The sequence below is a fragment of the Corylus avellana genome, chromosome 6 (genome assembly GCF_965113065.1).
Source record: "Corylus avellana chromosome 6, dhCorAvel1.hap1.2, whole genome shotgun sequence".
Lineage (NCBI taxonomy): Eukaryota > Viridiplantae > Streptophyta > Magnoliopsida > Fagales > Betulaceae > Corylus > Corylus avellana.
The window spans coordinates 8,197,221-8,219,385 of NC_142495.1; the positions used below are offsets into that span (position 1 = coordinate 8,197,221).

A 22,165-nucleotide genomic window follows, 5' to 3' on the forward strand; every position below is an offset into this window, starting at 1 on the left:
TAGGGTTTTGGAGTGGTAAATGGATTTGCATGGGAAACGAGGGGTTGAAAGAAAAAGCAAAGTCAGTAGATCGAGGGACAATTGATTGAGTCAAGTTTGTGGCCTAGATTTTCTAGTGCTTTGACTTGTGACCTGAGAAACTTGAGGTAGTTTGCAGCCTCATCAAGCATTGATGCAGTGTCCATCTTGCTCCCACCGGGGACCAGCCTCTGCAAAACCCTAATTCTCTCACTAATCCTCTCCCTCCTTTGCCTTGCTGCCACAGTTTGAGGATCCATTGATATTCTCACATTCTTCCTCCTCGGCTTCTCCACCACCTCCAGGCCTAAGTTCACCGGCCTAAAAGCCGCGGCCCGATAAATCATCTCCTTCATCTGTGCAATGGCCTCTGGATCAGGCTCCTCCATGGAAGAGGACACCGATGAATTTGTCTGTTGGAAGTTGATGTTGGATGTCCTCGGACTCTTCTCCGATCTGGGTTTCTTCGGTTTTGGCGGATTCTCAGATATGATTTGAAACTTTCCATGGTTGTTGACATAAAGATCCGAGGATGTTTGAGACACTGCCTCGTCCAGCTCACTCACTTTGCAGTTCATGTCTTTGTTTCTCACATAATTGGGAGCAGTATTCTCGGATTCCCCTGACGAAACTGCAGCAGTACTGCCGCCAGAACCGAAGTTCCATAAGTTTCTGCAGTCGGAGAAAATCATGGAAATTCTGTCATCTTCCACCGACGTGTCTGATTTGCTATTGGCAGCCGACAGCAGGCAATCCAGAGACTCAAGAGAGCATGTTGTTGCCGGAGCCTTGCCAGTTTGTGATTGTTTTGCGAGGCTGAAATCAGACATGAAACTGCTCAAAGGGTTGATGATATTGGAAGGCCTATTGATCAAAGTGGAAGGACAGAATTGAGATGTTTGAGGCTCTTGCAGCTCCCCGATTGGATGTAAAACAAAGGTTTCTTCAACATGTTGCTGATGATTATTACTCCACATGGATGCTGCGTTTGTTACAAGTACTTGTGAGCCATCATCCCAACCCAAACCGTCCATTCTTAAAAAAGTGTCAGATTATATATATGACAAATCTCCAAAATATTATAAGATGATGATGAAAAGCGCTTGTCTTTCCAACACCTGCAAAAAAATCCACATTGAGGAAGACATGAATGTTATAAGATAAATCAAGAAAAAACCTACAAGTCAAACATCATTGCTATAAGGAGAAATTAATTAATTAATTTGTAAAGAATAAAAATATGACATACCAATATTTCCAGATTCAGCTGTTGGAATTCGAACTAATCCGATACCATGAAAACTGTGATCAGAGGAACAGAAAAACAAGTGCAAACGTCAACCGTTATAGCTAGCAGAGACAATCCCAAAGAAACGGCTTCATCATCAAGAACTCACACAAAAAAAGATAAAAAATAAAAAATAAAAGCATCCCAATAAAGAAAAAGAAGGAAGATTAATTTTACCTTGAGCTGCCATGGAGAAGCTAGAAGTAGTATTGATGTACAGTGGTATGTTAATTGGAATGCTTATATAGAGATCATGGGAAGAAGAAAACGTCAAATTTTATAGTGCAACAAATGTTGGTTACAGAGGTTTGAAGATGAATGGTGTGAGAAAAGGAGAAGCCCAATAAAATATAGTTTGAAACAGTTGAAAGAAGTATAATGGGGTTTGAAAAAGATAAGGCTTTTTGGTCAGTTTGGTGGGGGTGTAAGAGTATATTTTTGCAGATGGGGAGCATGAGATTTCAGAGAAGGATTTTTAAATGGTATGTAGTTAAATTGTTTAATATATATTGATTAATGTATTGTTTTAGTGGGGGGAAAGCTCTGACCATCTTTTGTAGCTTATTCTCTTCCATGCGCACTGTAAAGTTTCAGCAAAACTGCAGTGAGAATGAAATGAAAGCATCTTTTAACAGTACCACTTTCTTCCTAAAAGGATTTCCTTTAATCATAGTTTTAATCATAACCTTTACTGCCTCACTTTCTACTACAGTACTACTTTCACTTGGTGAACATATATATACATGGTACAACTCTCTTCCCATCGAAAAGATCGATCTCCGGTTTTTTTTTTTTTTTTTTTTTGTTAACAGTCCATCGATATCATGGGTTTAAAGCTTCATTGAATTATATAAACACATGAAATCCGACTGGGGGTCTTAATTAATAAAGATGTTACTTTTTGTATTATGATATAAATTAAACGAGTAAAGAAAAAATTCACATACTCTCTTCAAATTATGATTTAATTGTTAATATTTTTCCAAACTAAATTGTTAATGTTCTCATCAAAATATCAAAAATTATCCATATCTTTCAATAACAAAAATACTATTAATAAAATAAAAGTAAAAATCGAAAGAAAAGAAAAGGCTGGAATAGGGAGCAATGGCCTGTTCCAGCCTCGACCTTTCTAGAAAAAATATAGTTTTCAGTTTTTATGTTTTTTAGAAAAAAAGAAAATTATAGAAGTATTTTTATCTTATTAAGTTTTTTTTGATCTTTTTGTTGGTGGTATAGTGACGCAATCGAAATGGAGTGGTAAAGTAATTAAAGAGGGTGAAAATTTGAAGAAATAAGTGAACTTTTCCAAGTTTTAGACATCTTTTGTCGGTATGTTATATTGTTTGTGTGGAAAAAGTCACCCATCCAAGAAACGTACAGAAACAATGTAACGTCAGTTTGTACATGTGTAACGTACGTTCTATATATATAATATAACGGACCCAATAAATGCTTAAGCTTCCTCAACTACAATATAGCTAAGCTAGGTAGATTAAATATGAACCATTAATTGTGGATGACAGTGAGATCCTACATTTTACCACAACAATAACATTAAAAAAAACAAAACAATTATAACATAGAAAACATGAAAAACTTGAACAGGATCTGCAGGCATGATTATTCAGGATCGCTGTTTTGAACATTAGACTGGTAGTGGGAGGTTTAAGCATAAAAGATATTGCCAGGCCAGAGAAGAAGATAGCGAAAGCTAGCAAGTTGCTAAAAGAATTTTGTCTCTTCGAAACCATTGTTTTTCATTTTTTCCTTTCTTAACTTTATTATATATACTGTGAGAGAGAGAGAGAGAGAAAGGCATCAGCTGGGTTCTGAGACCTACCCACATGCGCCCCATGATTACACCTCAGTGAATGGGTTCCCATGGCAGTTGTTTAACATCTCTTATTGTCAACTCTCATGTTTTTCTTCACCTGCTTGGCAGATGAGGATATATAAAAAGTAAAACTTAGATTTCTTGAGAGAGATCATTGAAAAGCCCCAGAGAGAGAGAGAGCAATACAGAGAGAAAATAACTACAGATTATAAGTGGCTTTCAATTACCTTGAAGTAAGAGGCTTGAACCCCTTCTTTTTGTTTTTCTTTTTCGTTTCTTTGCTGGCAAAATTGATAAAAAAACTAAAAGACAGAAAGAATGGAGAAGTAAAATGTTCAAGAAGAAATGAAAAACCAAATAATGTGAACAAACTGGTTGTGCTAGAGACAACTTGTTTAGGAGAGGGGATAATTCATCAAAAATTCCCTTGGTAGGTTGACTAGCGATGGGCCATTTGTCACCAAATTTGACCCTATTCCTGTAAAGTTTAAATCAAGTTGTCAATTACGGCCTGTCAAATTGGAATATAGCCTAGAAAGGGTCTTTTTCAATTTTAATATGCATGTAAGATGGAAAAAATAAAAAAATGGGAGATTTCGAGAATGCTTCTAAACACATTAATTGTAGGAAGCGGCAAGCTCTATCTTGGGTTTGATTGAATATTAAGGGATAAATGCAAAATTGGTCCTTGTGGTTGGCCTAATTTACAAATCACTCCATGTGGTTTAAAAAATAATTTATAAGTCTCTAGAGTAAGCCAAAATAACATTTTATTCCCTGAACTCATTTTCCATTAAATGATTTAATAGAAACCATTACATTGCCACATCACATCCAATAAAAATAAGGCACGTGTTCTTTTTTATTTATGTTTTTAAAAAATGACAAATAAGCTTTTCCACGTCATTTTGAAGCTTCAACACATATTCCACGTCAAATTAAATAAATCTAATTCCTCTATATCCACTGTGCCTCCGTCGTCTTCATCTTCCCCAATGATTATTGCCGTCGTCTTCATCTACGTCTGAGATTTGGGCATCTGCGTTTTTTGGCAATGCTTTCTATGGAAACAATCTCTCCCTCTCTGTGTCTAATTTTTTTGTTTTTGTTCTATGGCAAGTGCTTTCTGGTTTGTGTTAAATAGATATTGAAAGATGGTGGCTTTAAAAAGCAAACCATAGGTTCATCTTTTAAAAATTAATCTCTTTTTTTAGATATGCAATTTTTTATTTTTTATTTTTTTATCTTTTGTGGGCTTGCTTTGTCCCTTAGTGCATGTGCATGTGTAAGATGGTGCTTGTGTTTGTAGGAATATTCATGTGTGGATGTAAGTCTTAACAAAAACAGATGAAGATGACGGCAAAAATTGTTGGGGAAGACGAAGATGACGGCGGCACAAGAGATATAGAGGGATTATGATTATTTAATTTGACATGAAATGTGTGTTGGAGCCTCAAAATGATGTGAAAAAGCTTGTTTGTAATTTTTTAAAAGCATAAATAAATTGGGTATGATGTGGCAATTTAACAGTTTCTGTTAAGTTATTTAATGGAAAATGAGTTCAGGGAGTAAAATATTATTTTGGCCTACCCTAGAGATCTATAAATTATTTTTTAAACCACAAGAAGAGATTTGTAAATTAGACTAACCACAGGGACCAATTTTACATTTATCCCGAATATTAATTATGGGTTTTGGAGTCATCTGGTAATATAGAGGGGAAAAAGTTTTCCTTTAAACAGTATTAAGAGTATACGATTCTATAGCACCCACAATCCTCTATGTTATGATTCTAAGCATCTCATATGGCTTAAGTGCATTAATCTTAACTACATAAAAAAATAAAAAATAAAAAATCTTAACCATGCATGTGTATGTATATATGTTCTTGGGCGCCATACCATTCCAAGCCAATTTTCAAATGTTATTTTGACCCAATGTTGGTATCATTTGGTATTAATATTAACTACCACGTTAAATATGGGATCAGACACAATTCGTCGAGTATAGGATCAATTGGCTTGTGGCTTTGTGGTTGAGTCATGCATGGAGGAGTCAACCAATAGGCTAGATTAAAATACCTTAATACAATGTATGAACACCATATTAAGTCATTGAATATAGATAGATGAATAGTGCCGCTAAAAAAGAAAGGACTACCATCAGTTTAGTGTCAATAAAATGGGCTGTTGTGAGCGTCGATTGTGGAGAGTGATGGTATCTTGACATAAGGTGGAATTCACATTTGACTGGTTTTACTAAAAAGGTCATATCTCTAGTTTCGGACATCGGATTGGAGTAGGTTTGGTGGCATTTGAAAGCTAATTCAAATATCTACAAAGTCATGTTTCAAGAGGTTTTGCTAATTCCAATATTTACTGGGTCAAAACCAGCTATTCAGAAAGAAGTCACTAAAGCCCTCATTCGCTAGCCCATCTGAACGAGCTTGCAAACGAAGCATTTTAGGGGAGTCACATATGCCTTCGTTCGCTAGCCCGTCCAAACGAGCTTGCAAACAAGAAATAAAAGTTATATTTTCTTTAGTTTTATCCCACCGTGTTCAAACTAGTATATGTTACGTGCAAACGAGTAGCACAATTTTGTTAAACCGACTTATTTACTATTACTACTAGGGTTAGGAATTTGGAGCCAATAAATACATGTTTTATAGACCCAAGAAGGTAGCTTTGTGATAATTATTCAGTTTTCAATAAGAAAGCTTAGAGTTTAAGTATGTTTTATGTTTTGTCCTTGAATTGTTGATAGACTCAAAGTTTTTAAGAAAAATTGTTACTTACTTGTTGTTTGTCTTTGCATCATATGTTACGGTTCTAAGCATTCTACACAACTTAAGTACAATTATAATCATGTATATATAAGCTCAAGCCTCTCCTCCCAAGCTGATTTTAACGATAACTAGTTTTACTCAAAATTTGTATCATTATAGAGTTAGGTTTGTTAACTTAGTTGCCTCAAAGGTGTAAAGGTCATAAATATGAACAATAGAGCACTAAACAATACATTAAATGCATGAGCTTAAAAGCTTTTACTAAAGACAAATTCGAAAATTTAAAGGTCTAAACATGGAATGATAAAAGAGTGGAAATTTTTCTCTCTTATTCCCTTAGGCACTTATTGAAAATAGGTCAATCTTAAAACATAGCATGACATGAAATGATATCCCCCATCTAATTAAGTTTCATCCGGCCTCCTTCTACATTTCATCCTGTCTTGAAAACATGAAAACAAAACGAATTAGCGAAAAATCTCACTAACTAATATTCCCAAACAATTTAAAAGTGGTTTGGTAAAAATCTTTTCTTTAAAAATTTTTCCTTGAAACATAATTTAGCATAAAAGATTATTAAACTATTCTTCGAAAAACCATCTTTGAAAACAATGACTTCAACATCAAAAAAGAAATTCCTAATCAATTTCTTCATAAAATCTCTTGCCCATGTTATACTATAGGTAAAAAAAAAAAAAAAAAAAAAAAAAAAAAAAAACTTCCTTTTGAAAATGTACTTGAAAAATATTTCATTGACTATATAAGGAAACAAACTTAAAATTCCTTCTTCATAACATCTCTTAAGAATTTTCTTTATTATTCTCTTACTATGGCTTATGCATACCGTTACACCCTGCATGCATGCTATGTTTGTGTGATCTTCCTTCTAGATCATGGCATCATATGCGGCCAAGGATATGCCCTTTGACTAGCTAATTAACTTTAGGTACACTCAGCTTGACAAATATGGTGGTGAATTACTTTATGGCGGTTGCACTCCATCCCAACTCTAGTACCATGTTATGCCTTCTCTAATCTCTTAGATCAAATATGTATATAAATGTCGACCGCATCTTCATATGCCCATCATTTTCTTTCTCTTTTTTAAACTTTTATCTTACAATTTGGAGGCAATATGAGAGATGGATATTTTCTCTTCTTAAAAATAATTCATTTCTTTCTCTTAGAAACATATGAGTACCATGTGTATATAAATAACATCATATCATTTTTAAACTTTAACATAACACATGTTAACATATAAACAACATAAACCATTTTATAGCATGTATAAACTAAATCATAACATGAAAATATTTTCATAACTTGGATAGAATCATAACCTTTATATATCCAAGTATAGCATAACACATGTATATATGTAGAAGGGGTAAGAAATATCATTTACCTACGTTTCAATATATATATATATATATATATATATATATATATATATATATATATATATATATATATATCTTAGCTACAAATATTAGACCAACCGACTTCTCAGAACTTGAGTCCAAGTTCCTAAATGTCAGTCCTATCTTTCGAAGTCTAAACAATTAGAAGTTGGTTTTAAAATAAGAACTCTCATGGCTTTTCCCCCTTCTAAAATTATTCTTTCTATAAAAATAGGCTTAGAGCTTAATTCTAATAATAATAATAATAAATACCAGCTTAAAAATTAAAAATTAGGAAAAAGTTGCCGAAGTATGTACGAGTTTTGGTGTTATTGTGCTCTTGAGAAATTTAGAGGAAAAATTAAGAGAATGAGGCAATTTTATAAGTTTTAGAAATGCAAGGCAGAAGTAATGTCTTGAACACAAGCTCTTTCAAAAAACGTTATAATAAGATCGTGGCAATGGGTTGTAGGGTGCTAGTGGCACCTTGATGCTGGACTTGGAAATTAAAAGAATGGGGCAATTTTATAAGTTTTAGAAATGCAAGGCAGAATTAATGTCTTGAACACAAGCCCTTTCAAAAAACGTTATAATGAGATCATGGCAATGGGTAGTAGGGTGCTAGTGGCGCCTTGATGCTGGACTTGGCACTTAGCACGGAACATCGGAGCAGTCAAATCATGACCATTTATTTTTGGACGATTAAGATCATATGATCTGGTAGATTGATCTGGATCATAGAATACTTCTAAGCTAGATCTAACGGTTCAATATGCTGTACCATTAGTAAAGTCAATTGTAATATAAAATTAAGTTTGATTTATAGGTTGAGATTAAGTGACAATTTGATGCAGCTTAGGATTGTGATGGACAAGAATTAACAGCAAGTAGAAGGGATAAATACTCTTGTGATTGTGAGACTATCAACAAATCAAATAAATGTTCTTAAAACAATAGATGCTATCTAAGGTTTAAGGAAATAAAACAAAAGAAATTAAACTCTGAGTATTCTTATTGAAGAAAACCATATAATAATCAAAAGCTACGTTCTCACAGTTATAAGCATGTATTTATAGTCCCTAAGAGTCCTAAACCTAGAAGGAAATAGATTTAAAGTTGGTTTAAACTATAGCTACGCTGGTCGTCTGGACGAGATATAGGGCCATTTAGCCGGGCAAGGGAAAAAGCAGTAAAATTGTAGAAAATAACATAGGCGTCCGGACTTGCGGTAGACGAACCCCAGACGAGGACTCTCGGATTGGACTCCATCTGGACGAGATTGCAGACGAGAACTCTTGGGTTGAGCCTCATTCGGACTTGAGGCAAACGAGCTTTAGACAAAGCTCTCGGGATCACAGGCATTCGGGCGGATGCTCTCCTCGTCCGGACGGGCTTCTGCTTTCTTGCGCATTTGTGATCTAGTCTTGATTCTTCTGGGTGCCCCCACACTCACATCTGTTCGGGTCTTCTTCGTGTAGTCCAGAGCACTCCAGCACTCCTATCTACATCACAATTACTAATAATTACAATCTAACAATTATAATTAAATATTCGTTAATAATATTTAATATAAATGTCAAAACTAAGTATCTGTTAAGATCTACTAGTCATATTTTAATAATTGTTAAAACAATAGTTTATTGCTATTAAAATAACAGTTTTTTTTTTTTTTTTTTTAATTTCGAAATCAAGTGTATTTTTTTTTTTTTTTTTACTAAGCCGTTTTTCTTTAGAGGAATCTTTCATATTCATTCATTAAAAAAAGATCAAGAGCATAAAGCTCTTACATCAGAGAGCACAAAGCTCTAATAAATCATAACCAAGGCTATGAAGTTACAACGTCATAGAGACAAATATAAAATCTTACAATCAAGTTTTATGTATGACTTCAACATCCGCTAACCTAAGTCAAAACTTTAGTTATAGAATAGATTTGCTTCAGGTAGACTCAATCTAATATATAGGTAGACCATATTCCAACTTTTATTTTCTCGGCCATATATAAGAGCAAAACCCTTACACCGAAACTAATCCTCCTCGACCCAAAGGACAGGACAAAAACTATCACCCCAAAGATTGTTCATGAAAGTAGATTTAAGGAGAAGTCAAACCCTTTAAAAAAAAAAAAAAATCAACAAACAATTACAACAGCTGAGGCGAGGGAGGCGAAGGGCGGCGTAGTATGGTGGAGGGCAGACGGAGGCAACGTGGCATAAGTAAAGGAATGACCAAAGCAACTGAACTAGTCGGAAAAACCAAAAAAAAAAAAAAAAAAAAAAAAAACCTGAAAAAGGAAAGGAAAAAAACAAGAAGGGGAGGAGAAGGAAAGAAGAGGGTAGTAGGGGGAGGGGAAAGGAGGAGGATCCTCCTCCCCACAGGTCTGGTTTTTCCTCTCTAGGTCTAGAGAGAAAAAAAAAAAAAAAAAAAAAAAAATCAAATGTCTGTTAGTGAATAGACATAAATAGCTATTATCTTAACACTATAAAATTCTTTAATTTATTTGAACACCAAAAAAAAAAAACCCTAGCAGAGCTTAAGGAAGTGTCGCACAGCTGAGGGAGAGGGGTTTCTCCCCCTCCCCCCCTCTTCTCTTTCCCCCTCTCTTTCCTTGATCTGTTCCCCCCTCTCTTCCCATTTTCCTTCCCTCCCTCTCTTTTCCGATCTGTGTTTCTTTTATTTTTTGTGTTTGTTTTTGGATTTCGCTTTCTTTTTCCTGTTGTTGTTCTTTGTTTGCTTGTTTATTTTTTCTTGCTAGGTGTTTGTTTGGGCACACTTTGTGGGTGCCGCTCATGAGGGATTCACTCAAACTTCCCCCCAATTTCTCTGAGTGCGCCGCCGATCTCCTCTGCGCCAGCTTTGCCATTTACTGTCGTCTGCTGAGTCTTTCCACGCGTCCCCACCGCGATGTGCTTCCAACGCCATCTACGCATCGGTTTCCGGCAAGCACGCGATCGGCTTTTTTTCCGGCTGCTGTCATCCACCTAGTGTGCTCTTATTTTTAAATTTTTAGTTGTATTGCTTTGATTTTTCCTGTATTTTTCTTGTTTTTCTTGCTACTTGTAATAAGGCCATGTCCTCTCTTTTGATCTCTTCGCTTGTTATTTTGGTCCAGACCCCTGAGGTTGTGGATGTGAACGATACCCTGGCTTTCAGGTTCAAGAGGATGTGTGTCGGCATGGGGTCCTTTTGATCCCAGGGTCGAGGAACAAGAGCTACCTATGCATTAGTTTGTGTCTGCCTAGCGTAGATCTGTTATTCCAATTGAAGATTAGTTATAGGTTAGTGGATGTTTGGCGTCTTTGATGTGTAATCTTTTAGTTACGACTTTGATATTTTAGCTTTGGCTAGGATATTTTAGAACGTTATGTTCTGTGATTGTAAGAGTTTTAATGCTCTGGATTCCTCTATTAATGAGATAAGAATGATTTTCCTTAAAAAAAAAAAAGAAAAAAAACACTATAAATAGTCCACAAACAAGTTTTAAAACACCATATATATAGCGCTTCATTGTATCTAGACCAATTTTTGTTGTAATTCTTTGCATACGAATATCAGAATTGGGGGGAAAAAATAATTTCTTAAGGAAAGTGGCTTTGTAACTCATCTAAGGAGCATTTCTATTTTGTTTTATGTCGTTTCATCTTTACTTTATTTAACAATTTCTTTATTGCTTTAATTAATTTTGGCGATAGTCGCCATGGTTTGGAAGTTTTTATTTATTTACCTTCTTCTATGTGTTATTTGGAGTCCTAGGACATTTTTCCCTTGTTGCAATGTATATATATATATATATATATTTAATCACTTGTAAATAACATAATTGCCTATAACAACATATATTAAGAATTGAGGAAGTCGAATAAGTTCCTACTTTAGCCAAATGACTGTTAGAAAGTGAGAGTGTATGTAGTATTACTCTATTCTATACTGTGAATTCAACATTTGCCTATTTAAGATAAAGGAATTTGGAGAAAGAAAAAAAATAAAAATATAAGAAATAAAATTTTCTCCTCCCTTTATCATGAACTTCGCGTAGCTTCCTTTTTCATCTAAATTCCCTCTATTATTATTATTATTATTGTTATTATTTGAATTTTATTCAAGATTTTACCAAGTTCAATGAATTTTTCTATACTCTATTTTTTTAATAATTTTTATAACCTCGATAAATATCTAAACAAACACTTGTCAATTTATTTCCTTCTCCTCCCCTATTATTTATCCAAAAACTCCTAAAAAATTTAATATCTGGTGGGCCCCACTCTCGGGCCGTTGCGGTGATGAAGTGGTCCATTACTTTCTCTATCTCTCTAGAATGTCGAAATCTCAATGTCCCCTCCCGCGTTATTTCGGGCTTTCTACACAACGTAAGCAAATTCCTCACGGCTCGGCTCATGAGCAGCCGCTTGTGGTCCCTAAAGGGGGCTAAAACGCAACAAACCTAGGGCCCCACGTACGGCTCCCCTCTTCTATTATTACGGCGGACACGTGAAGTCGACGCTCCAGTGCACATGTGGCCCTCCACTATTGGCGGATCAACTGATGAGATAGCATTCTCCCACATGGGAAATGAGATTGGTGGAACTCGAACTGGGACCATCGGATTAAACATTATCCTCTACAATGCAGATGTTGCCATGGATTTTTCTCTTCTTCTTCTTTTATTTATTTATTTATACTGCCATTAGAAAAACATTTTGTAATAATCTCATCTGTATGTAGAGATATTAGAGTAGATCCTGAAAATCTTTTTTTATAATATGATAACATTTTTAAATGTATTGACACCCTTTTTTCTTTTTGCATTGTGCGAAACAAGTGGTTATTGAGGAAAATAGTTAACACCCAATTTTGTTCATTCAGATGCAAAATATATATATATATATATATATATATATATATATATATATATTCTAAACTTTTAAATGACGTGACATAATATACAGCGTTAAATACGACAAAAGAAAATCTAGACGCTTCACATAAAATGAAGTCGATCGTTTCAATTCGTGCAGGCTCGGTGATCCATGGAGCAGCATTGAGTACCCAAATAACCACATTAAATTCAGGATGGCCAAGTTGTCGGTATTATCCTACAAAAACATGGCCCATTGCCAGCTCTACTATTCGCTCTTTGACAACCCTTTCATTGGCTGTGTGCGGCTCCAGGCTCCTAGTAGAGATGTCAAACGGCATGTCGGCACAGAACAGATGTGACCAGTGGCCACCACCGTCGACGACTTGTCGCGGTCCACGAAATCCATCTCTATCACTTGGGTGGCAGCTAGGTTTTCATGTAAATGCATGTACTTAAGTTTGTCACATTCAATGGCCTTAGCCTGCCACTCATATAGGGCCAAAGGCCCATGGAATGGGGGGCAGTATTGAGCCTCTCATTTTCTAGTAACTAGTATAAATTCTAGAATCCGACCCAACAAAAAAAATAATAATAATAATAATAATAATATATATATATATATATATATATATACATAATCCTAGAATTCCCAAGCTGGCGTCCCAGAATATGATGCTGACCCGCACGTGCACCAGGCAGCAGACCCACGTGACCACATCACTAGAGTTATAGTGCAGACAAAACTAGCATCGGATACTGTCGATTCCCTTCTGGGTTCGAGGAAGGTTACATTTCTTTAAAAAAAAAAAAAAAAGTTTCTAAAAATTTGCTCTCTAAATCATGTGTTACAATCGTATCCCATATAATATATTATTTTGAAAAATATGTCACCATCTCGTGAAACTGTGAGACACCATTTGGAGTGCAAATTTTAAAATATTGTTTTGAAAAGTGTAGCATTTTTCATTGGGTTCGGACTTGTAACCTGATTTGTTTAGCAATGGGATTAGATTCGAGTTGATGGGTCAAATGAATTGGCAAACCATCGTTTTTGTACAGCAAGAAAAGATTTCCATGTTCATAATTCTGTCAAAATCATGCACAACAAAAGGCCCCATCCACATTTTCTTATAATGGGGCTTCAGCCCTTCTTACCTGCAGAACCGGTCCAATTATGAAAACCTGCAAGATGAGGTGACAATAAAAGTAGATAGGGTCACAAAATCAGTTGAGTCATGTGTTTCATCAAAATTCATAAAAGTTCCACCAACACTCTAGCTTTAAAAGTCAGAACAGGGAAGAAGATTACATTGAATACTAATTATCTAACCTTGCCTGGCGCATGCTGTGTCATAACCCAGTAGATGGAGGGAGAGACCTGCAAGAGTTTTTTAGTTGACAAGATGGATACTCATGCCCCTTCTCTACCAATAACACGTTCCATTTTCACTGATAAAATCTTCTTCTTCATGAGCATTCTCCTCCATAGTGAGATAATCTGAAAAAAGATGAATACAAAAATGGCATTCAGAGGACGATTTCTTGTCTCATGATCAAAACTGCAGGCGCATGAGAAATGCATTCTAAATTTAAAATGGTAATGCATTCCTATTTCATGTTTGTAAGATTAAGCAGCATATAATCTTTGACTACATAGAAACCTGTAGACCCTCGTCCATCATATCTCATGTGTTGGGTAATGGATCAGCCAAAATACCAATAAAGGCCCCCAAACTAAGTTATTGTGCAAGCCCATGAAGAAAAGGCCCATATTAAAATAGATACAAGCCCATGAGGGCACAACAGAAATCCAATCATCTAAAGCGCCAAGCCACATGCTGAGTGAACGTGGCCGAGCTAAGAGCGCTTAACCACGTTCTAAAAAGAACGTGACCAAGACTTCAATTGGACCCCAAGATCCCACGATTGCCACGATCCACTATCCATGATTTCAGCATTATTCGCACTGGACTCCTAGGTAACGTGGGGGCCGAGAATTCAGGGGCCATACTTGACTATAATCTCTACTTAATGCCTATACAAGGGAAGCTCCTACCAGGTTAATTTCTCTCAAAATAATTTTTTTGCTTTCTCTGTGTAAAACATTGATTGACTTAGACATCAGAACTATTCCCCACCAGCACACCTGGTAAGCTCCACCAATTGCTCTTTAGATGAGATGATCAAGGGCTCGATCCAACAAATGGTATTAATGTCAGGATCATGAGTTCGAGTCGCAGAAGCGTCACGTCAAGGGAGAAATTGTTGAGGTGCAATAGTGCCGCTCTGCTCATATGCACAACTTTTAGAACATGCTTTGCGAGTTGCGATTTTAAATGCCATAAAAAACGCTTCATTGGCCATCAATTGATTTTTAGATGAGATGCTCAAATGTCCGATCCAACATCATGCGATAGCAACATCCTCTCCACATAATACTCTAATACTTTGTTTTGCTAAAATCATCTCAAGATGTCTCTCAAAATTAAGTTCAACACTTTCCAGGGTTTTATCTCACCCTGATCTCAGCTCAGAAAAAAGTAACCTTTGCTCAGCCCACCAGAGTTTCGACTTGATTGACCATCCAGACCAGCATAAGTCAACCCGAAGTATGCTAATAAATTACTTGGATACCCACATGATTGAAAAGTGAAATGATTTAACCATCATAAAATGAAATGATAAAAATTTAGCTGAGAAAGGAAAGATTCGCAAATCAAGATATAACTCCAGATATGCTTCTTGTCTCTCATCTTACTCAAAGGTAGGAACCCTTATATTAAAGGGACATTTCCCTAATCTACCTATCCTAGTTTTCATTGACCCAAGAATAGTAATGTGGGTTTCACTGAAGTACTTCATCATGTATTTCTATACATATAATTTTGTATCTAGAGTTGTATTCCATATGATCATCAATCTTGGTTCAAGTGTCCAACTTATAATATATACTGAACCCATTGGATTTAAATGCACCATCAGCACATACAATTTACATTTACTCTAATCTAGCCTCATTTATGGACATCAAATGATCTACAAACAGCATATGCCAAAGTATCTAATGCCTGTATAAACTATTGATCTAACCATAACCTGTGCAAAAGAATATGGCTCATGATAATAATCCTTGGTCTGGACACAATTAAACTAGAACTCATCCCTCTCTACCACTTGTCTTTACACCAGTCGATGTTCCTCTAAACATTTCATTAGTGTCGTCAATAATGTCATGAACAAGTCAAGGCAGATTTATATAGTTCACCAGAATATTCAAGTGAGTAGATCAAATTAGAGTCCAATTCAAGACACAGCAGACAAAAATTCCTTCAATTTTTGACATATCCATTAGGTGTAAAGATATACACCATAGTTGATGCCTTAAATACGAACAATGTATCGACACCCTTGTTATCAATGAAAATTTTGCCTAGTCACTTGCCCTCCAAGTTTAATTCTTCAACTTAAATCTTAATCCTTTTCTTAGATCCTTGTGAACGCTTATTCAACCCTCCAATCTTTTTCAATATCATCAACTATCGTTGGTAATATCTTCCTTCTAAAACACCAATTGACAATCATTTTCTTACAAATCTAACGTAGTCAATTTAGTAGCTCTACTGCCATCTGCAAGCTGCAGGGCACATTTCTCACCTCTCATTCCTAGCTCACTACATGGTTTATTGAACTAAAGACTCTTCTCCACACAACTCCTTAGTTTTGCAAGAATGCAAGCGTGCTTTTAATGTACTTGTCCAAAGGAACATCCAGGTTAGCTAATTTATACATCAACACGTTAAAAATGTTGTTTTGAGAGCATCCCAGTGGCAATAAATTTGTGGTACTTGCTATTTAGGAAAAACCCTCACTCTAGACGATCCTACTGCAGCACATATAGCTCCTTAATGTATCTAAATGGAATTAAAACCTGCGTATAATATGTTTCTGAGGAATAAGAAAGTGACTATAAAAGGTTAACATCCAACCTTTTTTTCTGGGCGGTTGACATCCAAACTGACAATAAAGCATATGCACGTTCGTGAATTCACAAAAGTAGTATTATTTAGGAAAAAAAGCGGACATCATCAGCAGCTGTACAGATCATTAATTCAGACAAGGGTCTATATGTCCTAGATATGAAAGTTAAGATGCATATCAGTTTCTATACCAACTGGACTGGAGAAAATGAACTTGTAACTAAAGCATATGCACATTTGTGTAAAGTGTATGGATATGGGCCGCCATCCTTTTGAAAAATCCCTTCATTTCTTAACACATGTGCTAAAAGGAACTAATTCTTTAGCCAGATGCATCGGGCTTTTAATGAGGCACAGCGTAAGCCAGTACAATGGACAAAGTTCTGCAAATAATGTTACAAAGAGACATTTTGAATTTATCAAGGAATTTTCATGGATACAGAGAGATCAACTGCCTACCCAACGGTTCCGAAGAAATGATAAAAAATTGGAATACCAGAAACACAATAGAGAGACAGAAAAGATCTAAGATATGTTAATGAATTTAAATGACCTTTGGGTGGGAATTTGAGGAGAAAATAAGGACAAAAGCAGTGCCAAAACACACAAGGTAGAGGGAAAAGAAATGTATGAACTGAGTCCCTATTCACTTTTAGCGTATTTTTGTGACCCAAGAACTTAGGATGAGAATTGTTAATTTCAGGGAATTCGTGAAAATTTGGTTGTTCATTTAAAAAAATTCACAAAAATTACAATTTCCATTAACATTTCAATTCCCATAAAAAACGAGAATTCTAATTCCCTAAGGTAGGAAATGTCAAGTCTTGCATAACGGTCTTTACAATAATTTATAATGCAACTTAAATTCATATTTTCAGTGAAAAAAGTAACTGCATAGAGCCATTTTAGAAAGGAAAATTATTATATTTCACACAACCGTACATTTATCAATGTTCAAGGGCATTTTTGTCATTAAAATAGTGCCCATAATGGTCAAAGTATTAATTCTGTATGTACTAAATGAATATGTATACGATATTTTAAACAATGAAAGTTTGTATTTTCAAATATATTGATGTCTAAAAAACCGTTTCTACTCAAATTCTAAATATATCCGTAGAACACTGTCAAGTCTCCAAAGGGTAGCTAAATTGGCTGGAGACCACACCTCATTAAGCAAAGGTCACTAGTTCGAATCTTCATCCTCCTCCCCTTGTGCGGACATGCTAAAAAAAAAAAAAAAAACTGTCAAATTCAGGGATTTCCAATTCTGATGAGTTTAAACTCTTGAGTTTTGAAATTCTCAGCAAACGGAAATGGCCCTTAGTGCAAAACACTATCCCAATTCAACTGTTCACTACATCATTATTAGCTATGGAATGTATGTTATGACTAACCTACCTGATGGATTTATGTCCAATGAGGGTTTTCTAGTCATAACTGATGGATTTATGTGAAATGAGGGCTTGCACAGGTCATGCTGATCATTGATGTTACTTCAAAAAGCTTGACATCTCTTATCTCATATTGCTCCTGTATGTAGATGATAATCATGATATGCTTGTAGCAGATTCAAGCATGGAGGAGATTTCAAATCTCAAGGCAAAGCTGTCCAAGGACTTTGCTAAGGATTGGGGGGCTGCAAAACAAATTCTAGGCATACGGATCAGTAGGGATAGGGTGAATAGAAAGCTGAAGTTATACCGTGCAGTGCTTTCTGCGGTGGATGAAGGGGTGTGGGCTGCCGTGTGACAAGGTGCACTGTGGCTAGGTGCGGTTGGACACTGGGTTTCAGTGATGTGGCTTTGTGTGGTTGACAAAAACAAGTGGTGCAAGTGTGTGGCTAGGTTGGGTGTGTTGGATCACACAAATGTTGATAGGAAACAATCACAAAAGACTCTGATACCAAAATTGATGCAACATAACAACAAAACCACAAAGTAAGTAAAAGAAGGAAGAGAGAACGGGAAATAGGGGGGAAGAAGAAGATAAGGGGAGAGAAAGAGAGAAGAAGCTATGAAAGGAAAGAGAGACAGAGAGAGAGGAGGGGGCAAAAGAAAGTGTGATAATAATGAATAATATCATCTATGATAAGTATGATAATTATGAATCATATTTATACCAAGTATCTAATGATAATACATATGCCCAATTATGTCCTAAATGCATCATCTTTATTTCTCAATTTACATCATCTAAGCTGGTCAGGGTAGAATCAGAGAAAGTCCTTACTGCATCATCTTTATTTTGTTGTCCTTTTGGTTTATTCCATATGTTACTTCCAGTTATGCTTGCTTTTATAAACAAAAGAATGCTCATTGCAACAGAAACTAAAAGGTAATGACTATGACATATGCCCGATTATGTTCTTAAAAGCTACCATAATGATAACAGAATATGAACATTAGAAGAGTAGCTGAAAAGGCTAAAGTAAGAGATAATTGCTAGGAATATCTTATACAAAACAGAAAACAAGTACTACCAGTAATGAATTTTTCTCAATTAGAGAGAAGACAAGAAAACATTACAAGAATTGAAAAGAACCGTAAATACACAGTACCAAAATACCATGGATCTGCAAGGAGGCCAACAAAAGAAACGTAGCCATCTGGTGCTCTTGTACATCCCTGTTGTTCCTCTATCAGGTAATATGCAACCTGTATGGACATGGGTGTATAGAAATCATCCCCCGGAAATGTACTCCCAACAATCACTCATGACGTAAAAGCTTCCCATCAAAACATTTTACTTTAAACGGAACAATATGAAGCAATGCCCCTACAGTTTCATATTTTTAATATTATAAGCATAAAACAGGACGCAGCAATGAAGTCTAGTGACAGAAGAATTAAGGGTGTAAACCCAGTAACTTGAGCATGAATAAATAATAAAGTCTGAAACTAAGGATTGAAAACTTAGAATAGCTTATGCTCTCACAATACTCCAAAAATATGAAGTTTGTTAAGTTGTGTAAATTGGAATTGAAAATGCCATATCGTCGCGACTACAGTCTAGACAAAAGTTCAATGTAACACTTCATGGTAAAAGTCAAGCTAGGACTCATTCTTAAAGTTCATGATACCTACCTCTAAATAATCACGTCAACTGCGATGATTTTTATTTATATGATCATATGAATTCGTGAAGCAGTGACTAAAATCTATGGCAAAAAGGGCTCTAAGGAAAACCACCAATTAACTTATCTGATAACAACAAACCTTCATTCATTAGCATAAGGGACACAAAAAGCAGAGGTAAGATACGATTTATTAATCAAACATACAGGTTTTATTTTAACTAATAAAAAGTTTTCAGAGACCTCTTCATTAAATAAAAGGATTCAGAGTGAAGGACCAGGTAACAAGGCAGCTTAATCAGGTTGATTTGGTCAAAAAACCTGCAAAAGCAGGATGATCAATGCCAGCATGTATATCATTCTGTAGATAAGTACCCATTGACCAATTTATGTCAAGCATAACAACCTACCCTTTGTCTTCACCTCTCAAATTTTTAAGCCCTATCTGTATTATGATCTTTGTGTCTCACATGGGTTCTAATCTTAACTATATGTATATACGCTCTTAAGTACCCTCCTCTCGCAAACCGTTTTTTAAGGTGAGTTTTACTTAATGTTTATATCATTTTGTATCAGAGCCAGATTCCCCGTCAAGTATGGGATCGAGATCCAGTTTAGTATGAAATCGAATGGGTTGCGACTTTGTAGTCAAGTCACGTAGAAGGTGACCCACAAACCGGATTAAAATATCTTAGTACTATGTATGAGTATAGTAAATCATTAAATATTAACAGATGAGTGGAGCCATCAAAAGAAAAATGGCTATCATCGAATCAGTGTTGATAAAGTGAACTGCCGTGGATGTTGGCTGCGGTGTGTGGTGGTATATTGCGATTCTTGTATCCGACATTGGTTAAGTCTAATCTTAATTATGTGTATATAAGCTATTGGACACCCTCTTCTTACAAGCCAATTTTCAAGGGTAAGTTCTACTCAAGATTTGTACCAATCTGCCTCATCCCTGCAACCCACCCCAACTTTTTCCTTAAAATAAAAAGGGAAATTTAGAAAATTATCAATAGAAAACAAATAAAGAAAAAAGATTCCTTTCCCCATGTTTTTGAGTTCTTTTATTAAATAGTATTCGCAAGTAATGCCAAGTTGCCAATACTGTCTTCTGGGTTACAACAGCCAGTCCAGAGTGCGTGGACTGAGCATAAGCTAAAATAGTTCAATAAGGTTTCCATGCGCCAGAAAAGCAATTATGAGTACAGAGGAACTACATGCAGCAATTTCTTCCAAAGGCAAGAGAGGATAATATTTTAACCAACCTGAGTATCTGTAACATTGCGCAACTTGATACCGCACTGAAACTATACAATACCTACAAAAAAGAAAAATTGGTGGAGAACCTTGAGGTTATTATTGAATACTATGTTCTACAAAATGTCAAAATCTATCAAAAAGTAATTAACTGAGAACTCACTCTCCTCCCGGATTAATATCAACCAAATTATAGCATCTCAAAATGCAAGCTACCCCAGAAAACAAAGATCAATTTATGGCAATCCAATAAATTTATATCCTCATGATCAACATAAACACAATACCAAATAGTCTAAACAATTCCCATGATGACACTATTGAAAGCAAAACCGACATTGAAAAGCTTCTAATAATCGAAGGCACCAGAGCAGAAGTAAAAAAGAAACCCCCAACAATTATAGGTAAAAACCACATCCTAAAGTCGAACAGTCAAAACCTTGAAAGCAATAAGTTTGAGCGAATTCGATAAAGGCCACACAATTATATGCATAGCCCATAATCAGAAGCTGCTAAAAATCAAAACCCAGAAAGCAAAATACCCAAAACAGTGTAAAAGATAATACTCGGAACTAGATTGAGCTCAAATAACAAGTAATTGTCAAAACCCAGAAAAAGCAAAAGTCAACAAAATATCAGAAAAAATCCCACAATTAAAAACCAAAACCACAATCATAAGAATAATCAAAACCCAGAAAGCAAAGAACCCAAAAAGAAAATGTATACCTTTGCAGTTGGAACTACAATAAGCTCAAATACACCAGAGTCAGAAGGCAAAGGGGTGTAGGCCATGTGTGATCAAAACCCCCCAACACTCAAATGGGTCAAGTCTTTTCCTAAACACAAATGAGCCATTTAGAAAACATCGCTCTGTTTTATAAGCATGCACATGGGTTTTTTTTTTTTTTTTTTTAGTTTTACATTTGGCATTCTGTATCAGTGCAGAAGAATGCAAAGTTCGAGACTTGGAGAAAGATACAGTGTGGTCTCCGAGGGCCTGCTCCGTTAAATTTTCGTCCATTTAGTAAGGAATTATGCGCGTTTGGCCGCATAGAAAGTATGAGCGAATATTGAGATTTGAGACATAGACAACTGTGACAAAACTCAAATTACCTCCCCGATTTTCTAGGCAGGAGCACGATTTCGTTTACTCCCCAAACTCATGCCCTACTAGAGAAAAGTCAGGAAATTATACAGTCTGCAAATAGGTAGGAAGCGGCCCCTCCAGCCCGGGTACGATCAATTCGTTCACTTGCTACCCTCTCTCCATTATAGTGTGTTTGGAGAAGGTCTGAAAGTGGGATTTTATACTGCATCAAGTTTATCGTTTGAAAGTGCCTTTTAAAAGATTTCCCAGTGGAAAAAGGGTGAGAGCTTCTCTCTCTCTAAGACTTGTTCATTCTGGTTGAGACATTAATCCGTACATGGTAAAATGCAAATATCGAGGTTCCCATGATGCTTCCAATAAATATGGTAGGCCTTTTGTCTGAAGATTTACTCCTTAAATTTGTGACCGAATGAGCATATTCTTACCAAAAAAAAAAAAATCCTAAAAAGCACATGGGCATATACAGGACAGGATACAGCAATGTTGTGGGAGGTATCGACAGTTTCAAGCACGCTCTAACCTGCGCGTGACAACGTTTATTATGATTCT

General features: G+C 35.7%; 1 protein-coding gene and 1 long non-coding RNA gene across 6 annotated transcripts; both read right to left on the reverse strand.

Annotated features, from left to right (window-relative positions):
- Positions 1-1,694, reverse strand: LOC132188424 (basic helix-loop-helix (bHLH) DNA-binding superfamily protein). Its single transcript, XM_059602869.2, has 3 exons — positions 1,484-1,694; positions 1,268-1,320; positions 1-1,136 (listed from the first exon to the last, which is right to left on the reverse strand). The coding sequence occupies exon 3, from the start codon at positions 1,050-1,052 to the stop codon at positions 63-65; it is 990 nt and encodes a 329-aa protein (XP_059458852.2). The 5' UTR covers positions 1,053-1,136; positions 1,268-1,320; positions 1,484-1,694; the 3' UTR covers positions 1-62.
- Positions 1,695-13,030: 11,336 nt separating this feature from the next.
- On the reverse strand, positions 13,031-21,919 carry LOC132187766 (uncharacterized). Of its 5 annotated transcripts, none has more exons than XR_009440849.2 (6): positions 21,622-21,919; positions 20,517-20,569; positions 18,738-18,826; positions 17,338-17,395; positions 13,523-13,690; positions 13,031-13,374 (listed from the first exon to the last, which is right to left on the reverse strand). It is a non-coding gene; the product is annotated as an uncharacterized LOC132187766 (long non-coding RNA). The 5 variants fall into 5 exon arrangements; XR_009440851.2 differs by having other exon boundaries at positions 18,730-18,826; XR_009440848.2 differs by lacking the exon at positions 17,338-17,395.
- Positions 21,920-22,165: the final 246 nt, after the last annotated feature.